We start from the raw sequence: 16,382 nt of genomic DNA, 5'->3' as shown, positions 1-16,382 counted from the left end.
TAGTTCTAAAATAGAAAATTATAATTTTTTTTAGGTGAAAGGAGGGGAAACAGTGAGGCATGCACTCTGACCAGGATCCACCTGGCAACCTAGTCTGTGGCTGATGCTCAAGTATGGAGCTATTTTTAGTTAGCACTTGAGGCTGATGCATTCCAGTGGAGCTATCCTCAGCACCTGGGGCATGCTGGCACCAATCAAACTAGTGGATGTGGGAGGGGAAGAAGGAGAAGCAGATGGTCACCTCTCCTGTGTTCCTTGACTAGGAATTGAACTGGGGACATCCACACATTAGATTGAAGCTCTACCACTGAGCCACCAGCCAGGTCCAATAATAATAAATTTGACTTCATTATGCTTAAATATAAATAAAACACAGCATGAAAAAACTACCATGGGCGATATCAAGTAGTATACACCAGGGGTTAACTCTTGCTTCCTCCTCTATGCTCTTCCGTAAGCAATCTGCTTGTATGTGAGGACTACCTGAATCTTGCAGAGGACAGAGCTGCCTGCCTCCTACAGCAGAGGTGCTCAGCAGTGGTGTGCACCACCACGCTGCACTGGGAAAGGAAGCTGGCCTTGTACTCACCAGCACCGTTTCTGAGGTGGCCTCTGATGCAGACTTTGGAAGTCCCTTTTCAGCCTCGCCTTGGCTATCACTGCGGTACCGGTAAGCAAATTTCTTTTTCAGAGCCTCTGCTATGAGGGCAGCTGGGTCAGTAGCATCCACAGGTTTAGGCTTCATATCTTGTTCTGACCTTAGAAAAGTGAGCAGAAACCAAGGGAACAATTGGAGTATGTTGTCCTCCCTCCAGGAAGAGCTCCGTGTGCCTGCTGAAGAGCCACCCTTCTCCAGAAGCCTGGTCACAACCACAGTGGGTACACACATAGCTTTACTGACAAAGAAGACTTCACATGAAAGGGCTTTAAATGCAATGGGAGAAAAAAAAATAATCTGAAAGTGTTTATTTTGCTAACTACTTAGTTCACTGTGTGTAGAAGCCACCAGGGCCCATCTTCTATAAATAAGAAACTTGGAATTGTTCATGGTGAGAAGGAAAGGAAATGGACCCTCACCTCTTTACTGACCGAAGTTTCACCCTGTTCATGTCCTTAAGGATCTCAAGCATGTTTGGCACGTCAGGTTTCCTCGGGCTGTGCTGCTCCAGCACCTCCCCGGCACTGGCTTTTCTCTCCCTTCTCGCTCTGATCAGATCCAGAGCAGATGCACTTGGGTGGAGCGCCAGTGGGGGGAGGGGCGGGGGAGGGGGTGGTGGCGGGACAGGGGGTGGCGCTGTGTTAACAGATGTGGTAGAATCTAAAACACCTGCAGAAATAAGGGGAAAATCAGTTTTAATCCCGATGGTAACAGGCAAAAACTTTTAATCATGTTAAGGACTTCTGTATACCTGAAAACAGTATCCTTAAAAAGAATCTCAGTTATGTAAGCAGAAAGAAAGTTTCAGTTACTCGGTTGAAATCTAAATGCCTGAATCTCAGTCACTATCATTTAATCCCAAACTCTCCAGATGGAAAAATTCCATTTAACTTAACAGGAGTGTTTTTGTGGTATCAAATGCTCAAGGCTGACTGTGGCACAGTTTGGAATGACCTTTAGATAAAATATAGTCTGTACTGCATAAATAACTACCGTACTACCCCATGTATAAGACACACCCCTTTTCAAAAAATTTGGTGTCTAAAAACTGGGTGCATCTTATACAGTGGCTGTAGTTTTTACCTGCATTTCCTGCTTTTTCATGCTTGTTGAGTAGTAGTATGAATTTTATAATGAATAAAACTTGAGTTCAATAATGCTTTTGGGGGGCTCCAAAGGTTGCGTCTTATACATGAGAGCATCTTATACATGAGGAAATACGGTATCTTCATTATATACAGTTAGATAATTTAGTATATAACTTTGAAAAACTATTGGGTAAATTTGTGGTTTAAGTATAAAATTAGTCATAAAAATGATTTTATATGCCCTGGCCAGGTAGCTCAGTTGGTTAGAGCCTTATCCCACCCAATACACCAAGATTACGGGTTCAGTCTCCAGTCAGGGCACATACAAGAGTCAACCAATGAATCCATAAATTAGGAACAACAAATTCATGTTTCTCTCTCTCTAAAAATTAATGAATAAAAATTAAAAGTAATTTCTTTTTTGAATTATATGCCTGCATTGAAAGAAAAGGTTTAGATTTATTGAACAAATTTCTGGAAGAAAAAAATGCTATACTTAATTTCCAGAGCAAAAGCTTAACTAAATAAGGACCTAAAAATTCATCTCTCTGCATAACCAGAGGTTAGAGAGTTTTCTGTGGGTGAACTACACTGATTAGGGGATGTCAAAGTTTTACTCAAGGATTTAGATTACAAACAGAACACCGGCCATAAATCCCCCAGTTATGTCACTATTTATGGTACTTCCTAGTCAAAAGAGAACTGCAACTTAGAAGAAAAGGGCAGGACTTTGGTTTTTTAAAGTTATAAATGTCTTTTAATAAACAATGATGATTCCTCAAGCATTTAGTGCCCAGAGTGTGTCCCCCCATCCCCTGTGGTGCAACCAGGTTGGATGTAGGTCACATAAACTCAGGAACAACACTAGGAAAAACAACTGCTACCTGCCAGCAGGTTAATGGACTAGGATTTCAAGGCTGTGGTTTCTTCACCAAAGTGTCAATGCCACACAAACAAAAGCAACAGTACCAGACCAGGAGACAGAGGACCTGAATTCAGGTTCTACTCTGGGCAAGAGAAAAGGACTGAAGCAACTCGTATATGCTAAAGGCATTTTATGTCATTTCTTCCGACAATAACTCTATAACAGTAGTACTTTTAGTTCCATATCAAAGCAGGAAAGGGAGGTAGAAAGGCCAAGAACTTGTCTCAGGTCTTGCAGGTAAGTACTGTATATAGCGCTCAACCTTGTCAGGACTGTTTTGAGACAGACAACCTCATGTCTAATGGGACTGGTGCAATTAAGCTCCCACAGCATTCACCTATGTTCAAGTGCAGGAATTTGTGTTTTCCAAATATACTCATCTGTCATCCTCTCTGACAGCACCAAAACAAAACCAGTTAAACTTGACTGGATTCTGGATTAGACTATGCTGAGAGTCTTAATTTTGACTTGGTTTTCTAACCACAATAGTTGTTAACTTGCTATTTATTTTATTTTATTTTAATTTTTTTTAGTTGAGAGGAGGGCACGTAGAGACAGACTCTCGCATGCACTCCGACTAGGATCCACCTGGCAAGCCCACTAGGGAGGCGATGCGCTGCCAATCTTGGGCCCTTACTCTTCTGCAACTGGAGCCATTTCTTAGCGCCTGAGGCAGAAGCCATGGAGCCATCCTCAGCGCCTGGGGCCAACTTGCTCTAGTAGAGCCATGGTTGAAGGAAGGGAGGAGGAGAGAAAAAAGTGAGAGGGGGAGGGGTGGAGCAGCAGATGGGCGCTTCCCCTGTGTGCCCTGACTAGGAATCAACCTATGACATCCACAGTCTGGGCTGATGCTCTACCACTGAGCCAACCGGCCAGGGTCGTTACTTGCTTATTTAAAAATTAGTGACATTCATCTCATTTCCAGTTTGCTGGTTAAAACAAATGTTGGACTTACAGACCTGAAGTGAGACTTTGCTGTTCTTGCAGGGTCACAATTTTGGCAATTTGAGCTCGGAGAGCAGCAAGTTCATTTTCAAGTGCACAGATCTTCTGCAGTGCTTCCTCATTGGCCAGTGGTGTCTTGGGTTGAGGTCCCTCTGGAGACAGGTTTGGTAAGGAAAATTGCCTGCTTGGAGGCTTCTCAAAGAAAGGAAGATCATGAGGGGGCTGCCTTGACCTGACCTCTGTCCTGCAAGGAAAACATAAGATTGGCTGTCACCAGCTTTGTAAGAATATATTAACAAAACATTGTCAATCACTCGGAAAGTATCAGGTCACATCATCCAAGCGCCAGTCTTCAGGCTAATCTCACATAAATCCTCTCCTGTAAGTTCCAAAACAATAAAATACTGGTCAACCTAATGTAGACGCATACCAGGCCTAGACTTGTTGCCATTGTTCTTCTGAATCGCCAGATAATATGCACAAGGCACCACAGATTCCAGTTAATGTTTTTGTTTGTTTTTTGACAGAGACAGAGAGAGATATAGATTGGGACAGACAGGGAGAGAGATGAGAAGCATCAATTTTTTGTAGTGGCACCTTAGTTATTAATTGATTGCTTTCTTATATGTGCCTTGACCATGGGGCTATACAGCAGACCGAGTAACCCCTTGCTCGAGCCAGCAACCTTGGGTCCAAGCTGGTGAGCTTCTTTTGGCTCAAGCCAGATGAGCCCGCGCTCAAGCTGGCGACCTTGGGGTCTCGAACCTAGGTCCTCCGCATCCCAGAGTCCGATGCTCTATCCACTGCGCCACTGCCCAGTCAGGCCAATTAATGTTTTGATTTGAACTAAGTGAAGACACTTTTTTTTTTTTTTCTGAAGCTGGAAACGGGGAGAGACAGTCAGACAGACTCCCGCATGTGCCCAACCGGGATCCACCCGGCACGCCCACCAGGGGCGATGCTCTCCCCACCAGGGGGCGATGCTCTGCCCCTCCCAGGCGTCGCTCTGCCGCGACCAGAGCCACTGTAGCGCCTAGGGCAGAGGTCAAGGAGCCATCCCCAGCGCCCGGGCCATCTTTGCTCCAATGGAGCCTCGGCTGCGGGAGGGGAAGAGAGAGACAGAGAGGAAGGGGGGGGGTGGAGAAACAAATGGGCGCCCCTCCTATGTGCCCTGGCCGGGAATCGAACCCGGGTCCCCCGCATGCCAGGCCGACGCTCTACCGCTGAGCCAACCGGCCAGGGCCTGAAGACACATTTTAATGCTCTTTAAAGTAGTTAACTACTAGTTGTATTTGACAAAATAAAATCAATAACGCATTAGCCCTTCCTCGGGGGTCTTGGCTTTTGCATGTCAATGTATTTTCTGTGTATGATAGAATACATCAAATTCCAAGATATGTTGTAACAATATGGGCCAAACACGGCATCAGAAACTGAAAAGGAGAAAATAAAATTATTTTAATTGAATCCATTCAGTAACTACATGGTAACTAATAATCACCTGAGTGTAAAAAATTCAATGTGCACTACTCCACAGCTCCAAATGGAAGTCTTGGGGTTAAGAATAAAATTCAGATTTCTTTTGAACTGTCAATTTATATACTTATCCTTTTTTTCCTATTTGCTATAATCAGGTTTTCCTGGCCACTAAGCCCCTATCCCCCCCCCCCCCTTTACTGAGGTAAAATTGACAACTAAATAGTGTTCATATTTAAGGTGATTTGATATGTGTATACATTTTGAAATAATCACCACAATCCAGTTAATTAACATATCTCAGCTTCCCTCAAAGTGTCATGCAGTCATATTCTGGCTGATAAGATGTAGGCAGACTGTTGTGAGCCATCTAGGAAGGCTAAAAAGGTCCTTTCATCTCTAGCCTGACCCCTTCATTGAGTGCAAGGTGAGGACTGAGATGGAGTCAAACAGGGCCAGAAGCTAACCTTGACACGGAAGCCGATACTAAGGCCTGCAGAGAACCTAGCTGGGTCCCTGAGGACACGGTGGAAGCACTGTCAGCCCCAGACTAGCTATTTTGATTGTCTATAAGAGAGAAACAAACTACATGGAGAGAAAAATGAACTATTCTGCTGAAGTCACTATTATTTTTGGCTTCTATGTTACATGTAGTCAAAGTAAATCCTAACTGTTATACAATATATAACATTAAATTGTTTTAGTTTTCTTTTAACTGGAAGCAGATGGGCGCCCCTCCTGTGTGCCCTGGCCGGGAATCGAACCCAGGTCCTCTGCACGCTAGGCCGACGCTCTACCGCTGAGCCAACCGGCCAGGGTGAACATCTTTATCTTTTACCCAAAATAAAAAAGTAATAAATACTGAACAGAATTACAATGTTTAAAAAAAATTCATCTTTATCTCCCTATAACATTTACAGGTGAATTTTATCCTTTTGTTTTTCCATCTAATGAAAATTAAGGACAAAGCAACTCATCAATCTTGAATATCAATATGCCCAAATAAGAGAGAAAAAGCTTAGGGCATTGAGCAAAGTGATTTAAGCAACAGTGTCAGATCACCTGTTTTTACATGTATGCTATTTTTATAACTTTATGTATTATGCATTTTCTCTATGTTAATACTGTTGGTTATAAGTTCAAAAAAAAGTTATAAATAAGGTATAAGTTTAAATGTGGATTTTTATAAGCTGAAAAAAGAAAGCAATCCTGAAATGATCACTTCTTCTCAGAGACACAAAGAAATCAACATCTCCAGGAGCCTGAGAACCAAAAATGAACAGAAATAAGAGTTGCCCTGTAACAGTCTTCCTTGTAATGGAAGAAATTTAGAATTTTATGAAAATTAACACACATGCTCCTTGCTTTAAAAACATACACACCCCTTTCCCACAGACATCTGTTTGTTTTTAAGACAGTCAATTCATTCTCAGAACCAATCTGTTTTGCCATCCTTCAGAGAGCTAGTAAGAGCTAGACTGACTACAAGAGGGACAAATATAAGGTGACAGAAAATGATTTGACTTGAAGTGATTGGCATACAACACAATCGACTGTTCAAATGCTGTGGAGATGTTCACCTGAAATCTGTGTACTCTTGTTGATCAATGTTGCCCTGTTAAATTTAATTTTCTAATTTTTTAAAATTCATTTTAGAGAGGGGGGAGAGAGCGAGCAAGAGAGAGAAGGGGGAGGAGCAGGAAGCATCAACTCCCGTATGTGCCTTGACCAGGCAAGTCCAGGGTTTTGAAAATTTTAATTTTCTAAAAAAAAAAACAAAACAAAACTTGGACTCCAGAGGCAGAATTAATCTAAACTAAGAGAAATGCTCTTTAAATTCTTTTGTGTGTGTAATTCAGACAAATTTTAATAAATAACAAAAAACAAAAAGAGGTTTCGAGTATGCATGTCCTCAAAGCAGAAGACAAACAGCCAAAAACATGTTTTTTAAAACCATTTTCTTCATACCAATTTTTTTTTAAATGGTGTTGCTAATGCTAAGGTTTTTTTGTTTTGTTTTGTTGTTTTTTTCTGAAGCTGGAAACGGGGAGAGACAGACTCCCGCATGCGCCAGACCGGGATCCACCCGGCACACCCACCAGGGGCGATGCTCTGTCCCTCCGGGGCATCGCTCTGCCGCGACCAGAGCCACTCTAGCACCTGGGGCAGAGGCCAAGGAGCCATCCCCAGCGCCCGGGCCATCTTTGCTCCAATGGAGCCTCGCTGCGGGAAGAGAAGAGAGACAGAGAGGAGGGGGGCGGTGGAGAAGCAGATGGACGCCTCTCCTGTGTGCCCTGGCCGGGAATCGAACCCGGGGGTCCCCCGCATGCCAGGCCGACGCTCTATCGCTGAGCCAACTGGCCAGGTCCGCTAAGGTTTTTTTAAAATTATTTTTTTAATTTATTCATTTTAGAGAAGAGAGACAGAGAGAGATGGAGAAGGAGGGGGAGGAGCAGGAAGCATCAACTCCCATATGTGCCTTGGCCCAGCAAGCCCAGGTCTTCGAACCGGCGACCCCAGCATTCCAGGTCCACGCCCGATCCATTGCGCCACCACAGGTCAGGGTCATACCAACTATTTTTTTTAATTTTTTTTATTTATTCATTTTTAGAGAGGAGAGAGAGAGAGAGAGAGAGAGAGAGAGAGAGAGAGAAGGGGGAGAAACAGGAAGCATCAACTCCCATATGTGCCTTGACCAGGCAAGCCCAGGGTTTTGAACCGGCGACCAGGTCGACGCTTTATCCACTGCACCACCACAGGTCAGGCGGGTCATACCAACTTCTAATGAGATTTCTATTTTTTTTTTTTTTTTGGTCTGATTTTGGCTCCAAGTGCTTACAGTAGAATAGTACAGGCTCCTATTCAGAGTGCTGTTACACACAATTGATCAAGCTCTCATCTTTTTTTTTTTTTTTTTTTTACAGACAGAGAGTAAGAGAGAAGGATAGATAGGGACAGACAGACAGGAAGGAGAGAGATGAGAAGCATCAATCATTAGTTTTTCGTTGTGCCTTGCCTGCGGGCCTTCAGCAGACCAAGTAACCCCTTGCTCGAGCCAGTGACCTTGGGTCCAAGTTGGTGAGCTTTTGCTCAAACCAGAAGAGCCAGCCTGCGCTCAAGCTGGCGACCTTGGGGTCTTGAACCTGGGTTCTCGGCATCCCAGTCCACTGCGCCACCGCCTGGTCAGGCTCTTATCTTTTCAATGTTAGTATCAAGAACTGCCTCTTCTGGAATACAATTTTCATAAATAAGACTTTTTTTTTTTTTAAAGCTCCAATGACCATTTCAAAAAAAAATTCTAAATTAAGTATAATGCACCTCTAGGGTCCTTTCCCCTTATCTCATGGTTAATGAAAACTCAAACTATGAGAATGTTTTAAATTAGCCCAGTGTCATAGGAAAAGTGGATTCCCAAAATGATTTTTAGTTTAGAGAATAGAAAGGTATAAAAATATACCATGTTAACAGGATCCAATTAGTCCCTACAAACATGAGCTGGGTAGAAAACCAACAGTCTTTCCAAAGTGAGCAACATGACTGGGGACATTTCCATGAAAGGACTTATATAGGGGAGTTGGCAGGACTGCTGAGGCAACTGACCCAAAGCACTAGTGGAATTTGTTATATCAGTTGTTCTAGGCTTTGTTCAGCAAGTCTCTTGTATTTTAAAAGCCAGATCTTACTAAAAATGACATTTCTACCTTGAATGCAATATTCTATTGATATAAATTATCAGTTATGTCTAGTGTCAAGTAATTGCAATTAAAATGAGAACTAACACCTGCTGTTTGCTGTGAGTAGGAAACTCTTGCTCTGATCCACTGGGCCAGTCTCCAGGTCCACACTCACACCTACTGAACTGTGGTGAGCCTGCCTGCTTGCTGAATCATTTCCTTTGGAGTCTAATTACTCACTGTCATGCTTTACGAGGTTGGGGTTCTTCCCCAACACTCCGTGAAAAACAGCACATTCCATTTCATATTTAATATTCAATTTGAAATATTAAAAGCTGCTTATCTTAAAGTCCTTATCTCACCTTAGTCACTAGCCTTATATTACAGGTTATGTAAATATGTTCCATCTTAGCAATTAGATTACAAACATTCTGGTGTAAGAAAAAGGGCTATCTGTAATACTTTCAATCCTATGAATCTATAAACGTTCATTACAAAAGTTACTCAAATATTCATGACAATATCTATCATGTCTACTAGAAGCCGCATAGATTTATAGTATCATCTTTAAGTTCATCATACTTAGTGCAAGTATGCTGTGTATATATATCAAAAGATTATACATTCCCCTTAGGCTTCTATTATGAAATAGAATAAATTAATTATCTTAGATAAGATTATCAGTTTTATCGATTCTTTCAAGGAATTTCAATGCTTCTTATAAAAAGTAAGATTTCTAATTCTGGGGCCATTCTGTTAATTCAAAAGGAAATGAAAATGTGCCTTTTCATTTCACACACACACACGCACCTTACTGTGTGCATACTACCTTGCTAAGATTTTTTTTAGGCAATCTTTAAAAATTCTGCATTCAAGGTAGGGATTAATAGTTACAATTTAGAGATGAAAAGACTGAACTTCAATGCATTTGAAAACAAAGATTCATATATATGCATATTTTCCCAGAGACGGAATACTATGACTTTCATATCACAGTGACAGATACTCAAATTACTCGGTAATATAGTACTAGTATTCAGTAATTGTCAAGACAAAATGCCATTAACTCTCACCTTTCTTTCTACTTTGTCCTATTTTAAATATATAGTAAATTTGCCACCTCTTCAATCTTACAATATAAAATATTTTCTGGCCCTGGCCAGATAGCTCAGTTGCTTTAGAGCAGGGGTAGTCAACCTTTTTATACCTACCGCCCACTTTTGTATCTCTGTTAGTAGTAAAATTTTCTAACCGCCCACCGGTTCCATAGTAATGGTGATTTATAAAGTATGGAAGTAATTTCACTTTATAAAATTTATAAAGCAGAGTTATAGCAACTTAAAGCATATAATAATAATTACTTACCAAGTACTTTATTTCGGATTTTCGCTAAGTTTGGCAGAATAAATCTTTATAAAACAACTTACTATAGTTAAATCTTTTTATTTATATTTTGGTTGCTCCGCTACTGCCCACCATGAAAGCTGGAATGCCTACTAGAGGGCAGTAGGGACCAGGTTGACTACCACTAGGTTAGAGCATCATCCTGAAGAGCACAGGTTGCCAGTTTGATCCCTGGTTAGGGCACATATAGGAACAGATGCTCCTATCTCTTTCCTGCTCTCTCCCTTTCTCTCAAATCAGTAAAATAAACATTAAAAAAATTTTTTCTGGTATGTAAAACCAATAAAATAGAGCTTTCTTAAACTCCTTTCCATGGAACTTAGAGGTATCAGTCTGTCTACTGGGTGTTCGCCAGAGGGGAAATATACTGAGAGCACCATTCCCAGCCACCTAGATTTATGTGTTTCTACAGTTCAATACAATCAATGCAAAGAGTAATATACCATCATGCTGTAGAAGAGAAAGTCTCCCCAACTTTTCTAATCACATGTGCCATGTCACTAACCTTGGAACTCTGGGGAACCTGACCTGTCAACTCTCCTGCAGAGCACCACTCAGATGCAACTGTGTCTCCTGTTTCCTTCTCACTTGGCTCATGTTCAAATTATCTTTACCTAGGGTACTTCCAGGCACCTTTTCAAAGACTGCCTCAGCCAATTATTTTTGACATCACAGACATAATCCATTATCCAGAGCCATTATGCCAACTCAATTACTCTATAATCAGTCCCCATGACGACTCCACTATGTCATATCCAGTGTACACCTGGCATTTGTGTTAAAAAGCCTTTAGATATTTATTTCTCCAGGAAGATGAAGATGTTCTGTTACATCTAACTATTTTAACTCCCTGCTAACTATAAAAATACTGGACATTTTATATAAAATATAAGAAGACTGAAAGGTAGAGAGAAGACAGACTTGGCTAGAACCTTGGAAACCAAAAAAATAACATAGGAGTAAACTCTCTGAGTTTTCCTTTTGCCTCATATATCCCAAGCTGGGTGCAAGAGTCACTCATAAGCCAAAAATGCCAGTGGATGTGGGGGTAGGGGAAGCCCCAACAAAGCCTGCTCTCTCAAGGTAAAGGACCAAGAAAGGAGCAGCCTTCATAGATAGATAATTCCAGCCAATATCACAGGAAATACTGTAGCCCCAACTCTACCAACGCAGCAAAGGCCAACTTCCACCCTTTCTAGACTATAACGGGCCTCAGACCCTGGAGGGTTGCGTCAGAGAAGACAGGGAGCAGGGACTTGAACAAGGCACCTCACCCCCCTGTGCTATCAGTGAACACAGTTGGAGCCTGGAATTCTATCCCACTCAGTGGTAACAAGGCACACTTCTCCCACTGGTCCGGTGTCACAGGAGGCCTGTGGGGAACCAGAGTTCCCACCTGCCCAGCAGTAATAAGGAGCTTGCCAGAGGGGGTGAAAAGAGGCCAAGTGAGAAACCTGGACTTCTGCTCCCTCCTGGAAATAACATGATGGGTCCACTCTTCTCCAACAAGAGTGCTATCAGAGAGATCCAGCTGAAAGAAAAGGCTTAAGAGGCAGTTTCACATTTCCAAAATATCTAGGTTTCAATTAAATCAAGAATCAGAACTGGGACTTCCGGTTAAGATGGCACACTAGGTAAATTCTGAACTACCTTATGACCCAGCAGTTCCACTTCTGGGTATGTATCTGAAGTAATCCAGAACATCAATATGAAAAGATATGTGCGCCCCTATGTTTACTACAGCATTATGTACAAAAGCCAAGATATGGAAAGAACTCAAGTGTCCATCAATAGATAAATGGATAAAGATGTGGTTCGTATGTATACAATAGAATATCACCCATAAAAAAGAATGAAATCTTACCATTTGCAACAGTAAGAATGGGCCTAGGGGTAATTATGATAAGTGAAGTCAGACAAGGAAAGACAAATATTGTATGATTTCACCTACCTGTGGAACAAACAAAATAAACAAAAACAAACTCACAGATACAGAGAAAATATGATGGTCCCCAGATGGGAGGGGAATGGGTGAAAAAGTGAAAGAAATAAACAAGTACAAATTAATTACCAGTTATAAAAACAGTCACGGAGATGGAAAGTACAGCATAGGGAATGTAGTAAATAATACTGTAATAACTGCATATGATGTCAGTTGGGTACTAGTTTTTTTGGGGGTGATCACTTATTAAGGTGTATAAGTATCTAATCACTACGTTTGTATACCCGAAACTAATATTGTATGTCAAGTGTGAAAAAAATTTAATGTATATATTATTGTTTAGGAAAAAACTGAAGGCCCTGGCTTAGCAGTAGAGTGTCAGCATGGCGTGTGGAAGTCCCAGGTACGATTCCTGGTCAGGGCACACAGGAGAAGCAATCATCTGCTTCTCCAACCCCCCCCCCCCCACTCTCTTCCCCTCCTGCAAGCAATGGCTCAAATGGTATGAGCAAGTTAGCCTTGGGTGCTAAAGATAGCTCCATGGTCATACCACAGGTGCTGAAATAGCTCACTTAGTTGCCAAGCAAGAGAGCATCGCCCCCTAGTGGGCTTGCCAGGTCAGGGCCCACATGCGGGAAGTCTGTCTCTCAGCCTCCCCACCTCTCACTTAAAAAAAAAAAAAATAGAAAAAGATAATCAATACATGTGAATTCTGGGATTACAGAGATGTTAGAATTATCTGAGAGATTTCAGAGCAACTATGATAAAAAGAATTTAAAGAGCAATGACCATCACTTTTCAAGTTAATAAATAAACAGTCTCAGTAAAAGAAACAGACACTGTAAAGGACAACCAAAGTATTTTCAAACTGAAAAGTAATAAATGAGCCTTCCCAGGCACTGGCGCAGTGGATAGAGCATTAGACTGGGACACACAGGACGAGGTTGCTGGCTTGAGCACAGGGTCGCTGGCTTGAAGTCAAGGCCACAAAGGGTCACTCGCTCTGCCGGAGCCCCCCAGTCAAGGCACATATGAGAAAGCAATCAATGAACAACTAAGGTGCAGCAACAAAGAATTGATGCTTCTCATAAAAAAAGTTATAACTGAGATAACACAATAGATGGGATAAGAAGTAGAATGGAGAAGACAGTAAAGAATCAGTGAATCTGGAGATAGAGCAACATAAATTACCCATTCTAAAAAACAGAAAGCAAAGAGACCAGGGAAAAATTAATTGTAGTGACTGGTGGGACAACAGCAGATCTAGTATTTGTGTCATCTGGGATCCCAGAAGGTAAGGAGAATGAGGACAAGAAAGCGGGCAAGACTGAGAAATACAGGCAGGATCAACCCAAAGAATTCCATGTTGAGACACATCTTAGACTTTTGAAAACTAAAGACAAAGAAAATTTTGAAGAATCTAGAGAGAAAGGATACCTTATCTATAGTGGAAATCTATTTGAATGGCAGGATTTTTTATCTGAAACATGAAGGCTTGCAGAAACTGATACATTTTTAAAGTGCTAAGAAACAAATTACAAATTATGAACTCATAACCTTATATCCTGCAAAAATATCTCTTAAAATTTGGGAAGTCAAGAATTCTCAGCCCTGGCCAGTTGGCTCAGTGGTAGAGCATTGGCCAAGTGTGTGATGTCCCAGGTTCCATTCCGGTCAGGGCACACAGAAGAAGCATCCATCTGCTTCTCCACCCTTCCCCTCTCATTTTTCTCTCTCTCTCACTCACTTCCCCCTGCAGGCATGGCTTGATTGGAGCATGTTGGCCCTGGGCACTAAGGATAGCTCCATGGCCTCTGCCTCAAGTGCTAAGAAGAGCTCAGTTCCTGAGCAATGGAGCAACAACCCCAGATGAACAGAGCATCTCCCCCTAGTGGGTTTGCTGGGTGGATCCTGGTTGGGGCACATGTGGAAGTCTGTCCTCTGCCTCCCCTCTTCTCACTGAATTAAAAAAATAATTCTCAAATGAGAAAAACTAAAAGAATTTATTGCCAGGAGATTCAATCTAATACAATGAGTAAAGGAAACTAAACAGAAAGACAGAAAAAAAAAAAGGAACCTTATATCAGAAGAAAAACATAGCAAAAATATGGGTAAACACTTTCTCCTCTTGAGTTTTCTAAATTGTTTGATGACTGAAGCAAATATTTTACTGTTGTCTGATATGATTCTAAACGTCTGTAGAAAATTATTCAGGAAATTATATTATAAAAAGGAGGGTACAGGGACATAAAGGAAGACAAACTGCTAAAAAGACACCACCAATAGAATGTGGCAAGTTATGTGTATACAGTGGAACTCACTAAGTCCTCACTTAAAGTCCTTGATAGATTCTGTGATTTTAAGTGAAATGACATATAATTAAACCAATTTTACCACAGGCTAATTGGTATAAAAAGTTAAGTACCTATGGCATCTTAACCACCTATAATGAAACAATGTTATACAAAGCCATGTTATCTGAGGACCTGCTATTCCTAGATTAACAACCAAAAAACCTATACAAAGATACCTCAAAACAGATAAATCAACATGAAATTCCAAAAAAATGTTTAAGTATCCCACAGGAAAGCAGGAAAAAAGAAAACAGGCCTGGCCTGTGATGGCGCAGTAGATAGAGTGTCAACCTGGAACACTGAGGTCTCTGGTTCAAAATCCTGGGCTTGCCCAGGCAAGACACATACAACAAGCAATCAATAAACAACTAAAAGTGAAGCAACTATGAGTTGATACTTCTTGTTCTCTACCCCCTGGAAAATCAATAAAAATCTTAGAAGAAAATGGAACACAGGGAAAAGCCAGACTGAAGCCCTAACATAATTACATAATATAAATAGTTTACATTTATCAATTAACAGACAGACTGCCAAAGTGGATTAAAAAATATGACCCAACAATATGCTGTCTAGAAGAATCTCAGTTTAAATGTAATATAAGCAGGATGAAAGTAAAAAGAACTAAAAAAAGATACATTGTACAAATGCTAACCAAAAGACAACAACTGTGACTATAATAATTTAGATAAAGTAGACTTGAGACTCAAACCAAGAAAATTATCAGGAAGGGACCTTGTATAAAATTAAAATGATAAGAGAGAAATACTAAATGTGTATGCACCAAACAACAGACCTCCAAAATATGAAAAGCAGAAACTGGTAGAACAGAAAGAAAAAAGACACAGATCTACATAATACAGTTGAAGACCTTAACAACCCTCTTTTCAACAGTACTGAAAGTAGAAAATCAAGAAGAACATAGACTTCAACAACAGCATCAACCAATGGGATCTAATACTTGATATGTATTAAAACATTCCATTCACAACAGAAAATACATTCTTTTCAAGCACCCACATTATAGATATTAAAATGTCCCATATCTGGGCCAATAAAAAAACACCAATAAATTTAAAAGAATGGAAATATACAGTGTGTGTTCTCCAACCACAACAGAACCAAACAGGAAATCAGTAACAGAAAGGTAATAAGAAATTTTTCTAACATTTAGAAACCAAACCACAAACTTCTAAATTATGCATGGGTCAAAGAAGATGTCAAGGAAAATTTAAAAATACAATTAACTGAATCAAAATAAAAATACAACAATATCAAAATTCGTGGGACATAGCTAAAGTAGTGTTGAGAGGAAAATTATAGTACTAAGTACTTAAAATAGAAAAAAGGTCTCAAATAATATAATTTCCCACCTAAAAATCCTAGATAAAGAAGAGCAAAATAAACTCTAGGCAAGTAAAAGGGGGAAAAAGCAGAAATCTGTAACACTGAACAGAGAGACAATAAAGAAATGAAATAGAAATTGGCTCTTCAAAAAAAATTAATAAAACTGACATAAAAAAGAAAAAAGAAGACAAATTACTAGTATCAGGTAGAAACAAATATCACTATGCACCTTCCAGTCATCAAAAAGGACAGTAAAGGAATACTGTAAGTTATCATTTAATGTCCTCAATGGGTTTTGGAAACTGCAGCTTTAAGCGAAAGGCCATATAATGAAACCTATTTTTACCACAGGCTTATTGACATAAATAAGAGTTAATTTTTTTTTTCCCCCACACCAGATTTATTGATTTTAGTGAGAGAGAGGAGGAAGGGGAATAGAGAAGAAAGAGAGAGAGAAAGAGTCAGGAACAATGAGCTGTTCCTGTGTGTGCCCTGACCGGTGATCGAAATGGCAACTTTGATGTAAGAGGTTTTTTTGGTGTTTTTTTGTATTTTTCTGAAGCTGGAAACGG

The 16,382-nt window shown here is 40.6% G+C and overlaps 1 protein-coding gene across 2 annotated transcripts in view; it reads right to left on the bottom strand.

The window, feature by feature from the left end:
- The window catches only part of MTFR1 (mitochondrial fission regulator 1), a 74,043-nt gene that overhangs the window by 1,995 nt on the left and 55,666 nt on the right, over nucleotides 1-16,382 (bottom strand). For both annotated transcript variants that reach the window (XM_066266223.1, XM_066266224.1), the window contains 3 exons: nucleotides 3,631-3,860; nucleotides 1,078-1,327; nucleotides 590-758 (listed from right to left, as the gene is read on the bottom strand). In XM_066266223.1, the coding sequence (XP_066122320.1) occupies nucleotides 590-758; nucleotides 1,078-1,327; nucleotides 3,631-3,860 (649 nt within the window). The remainder of the gene's footprint in view (nucleotides 1-589; nucleotides 759-1,077; nucleotides 1,328-3,630; nucleotides 3,861-16,382) is intronic.

Source organism: Saccopteryx bilineata, chromosome 3 (assembly GCF_036850765.1).
Source record: "Saccopteryx bilineata isolate mSacBil1 chromosome 3, mSacBil1_pri_phased_curated, whole genome shotgun sequence".
Classification (NCBI taxonomy): Eukaryota; Metazoa; Chordata; class Mammalia; order Chiroptera; family Emballonuridae; genus Saccopteryx; species Saccopteryx bilineata.
Note: the sequence above shows the minus strand (reverse complement) of the source record. Positions and strands in the feature narration are given on the sequence as shown.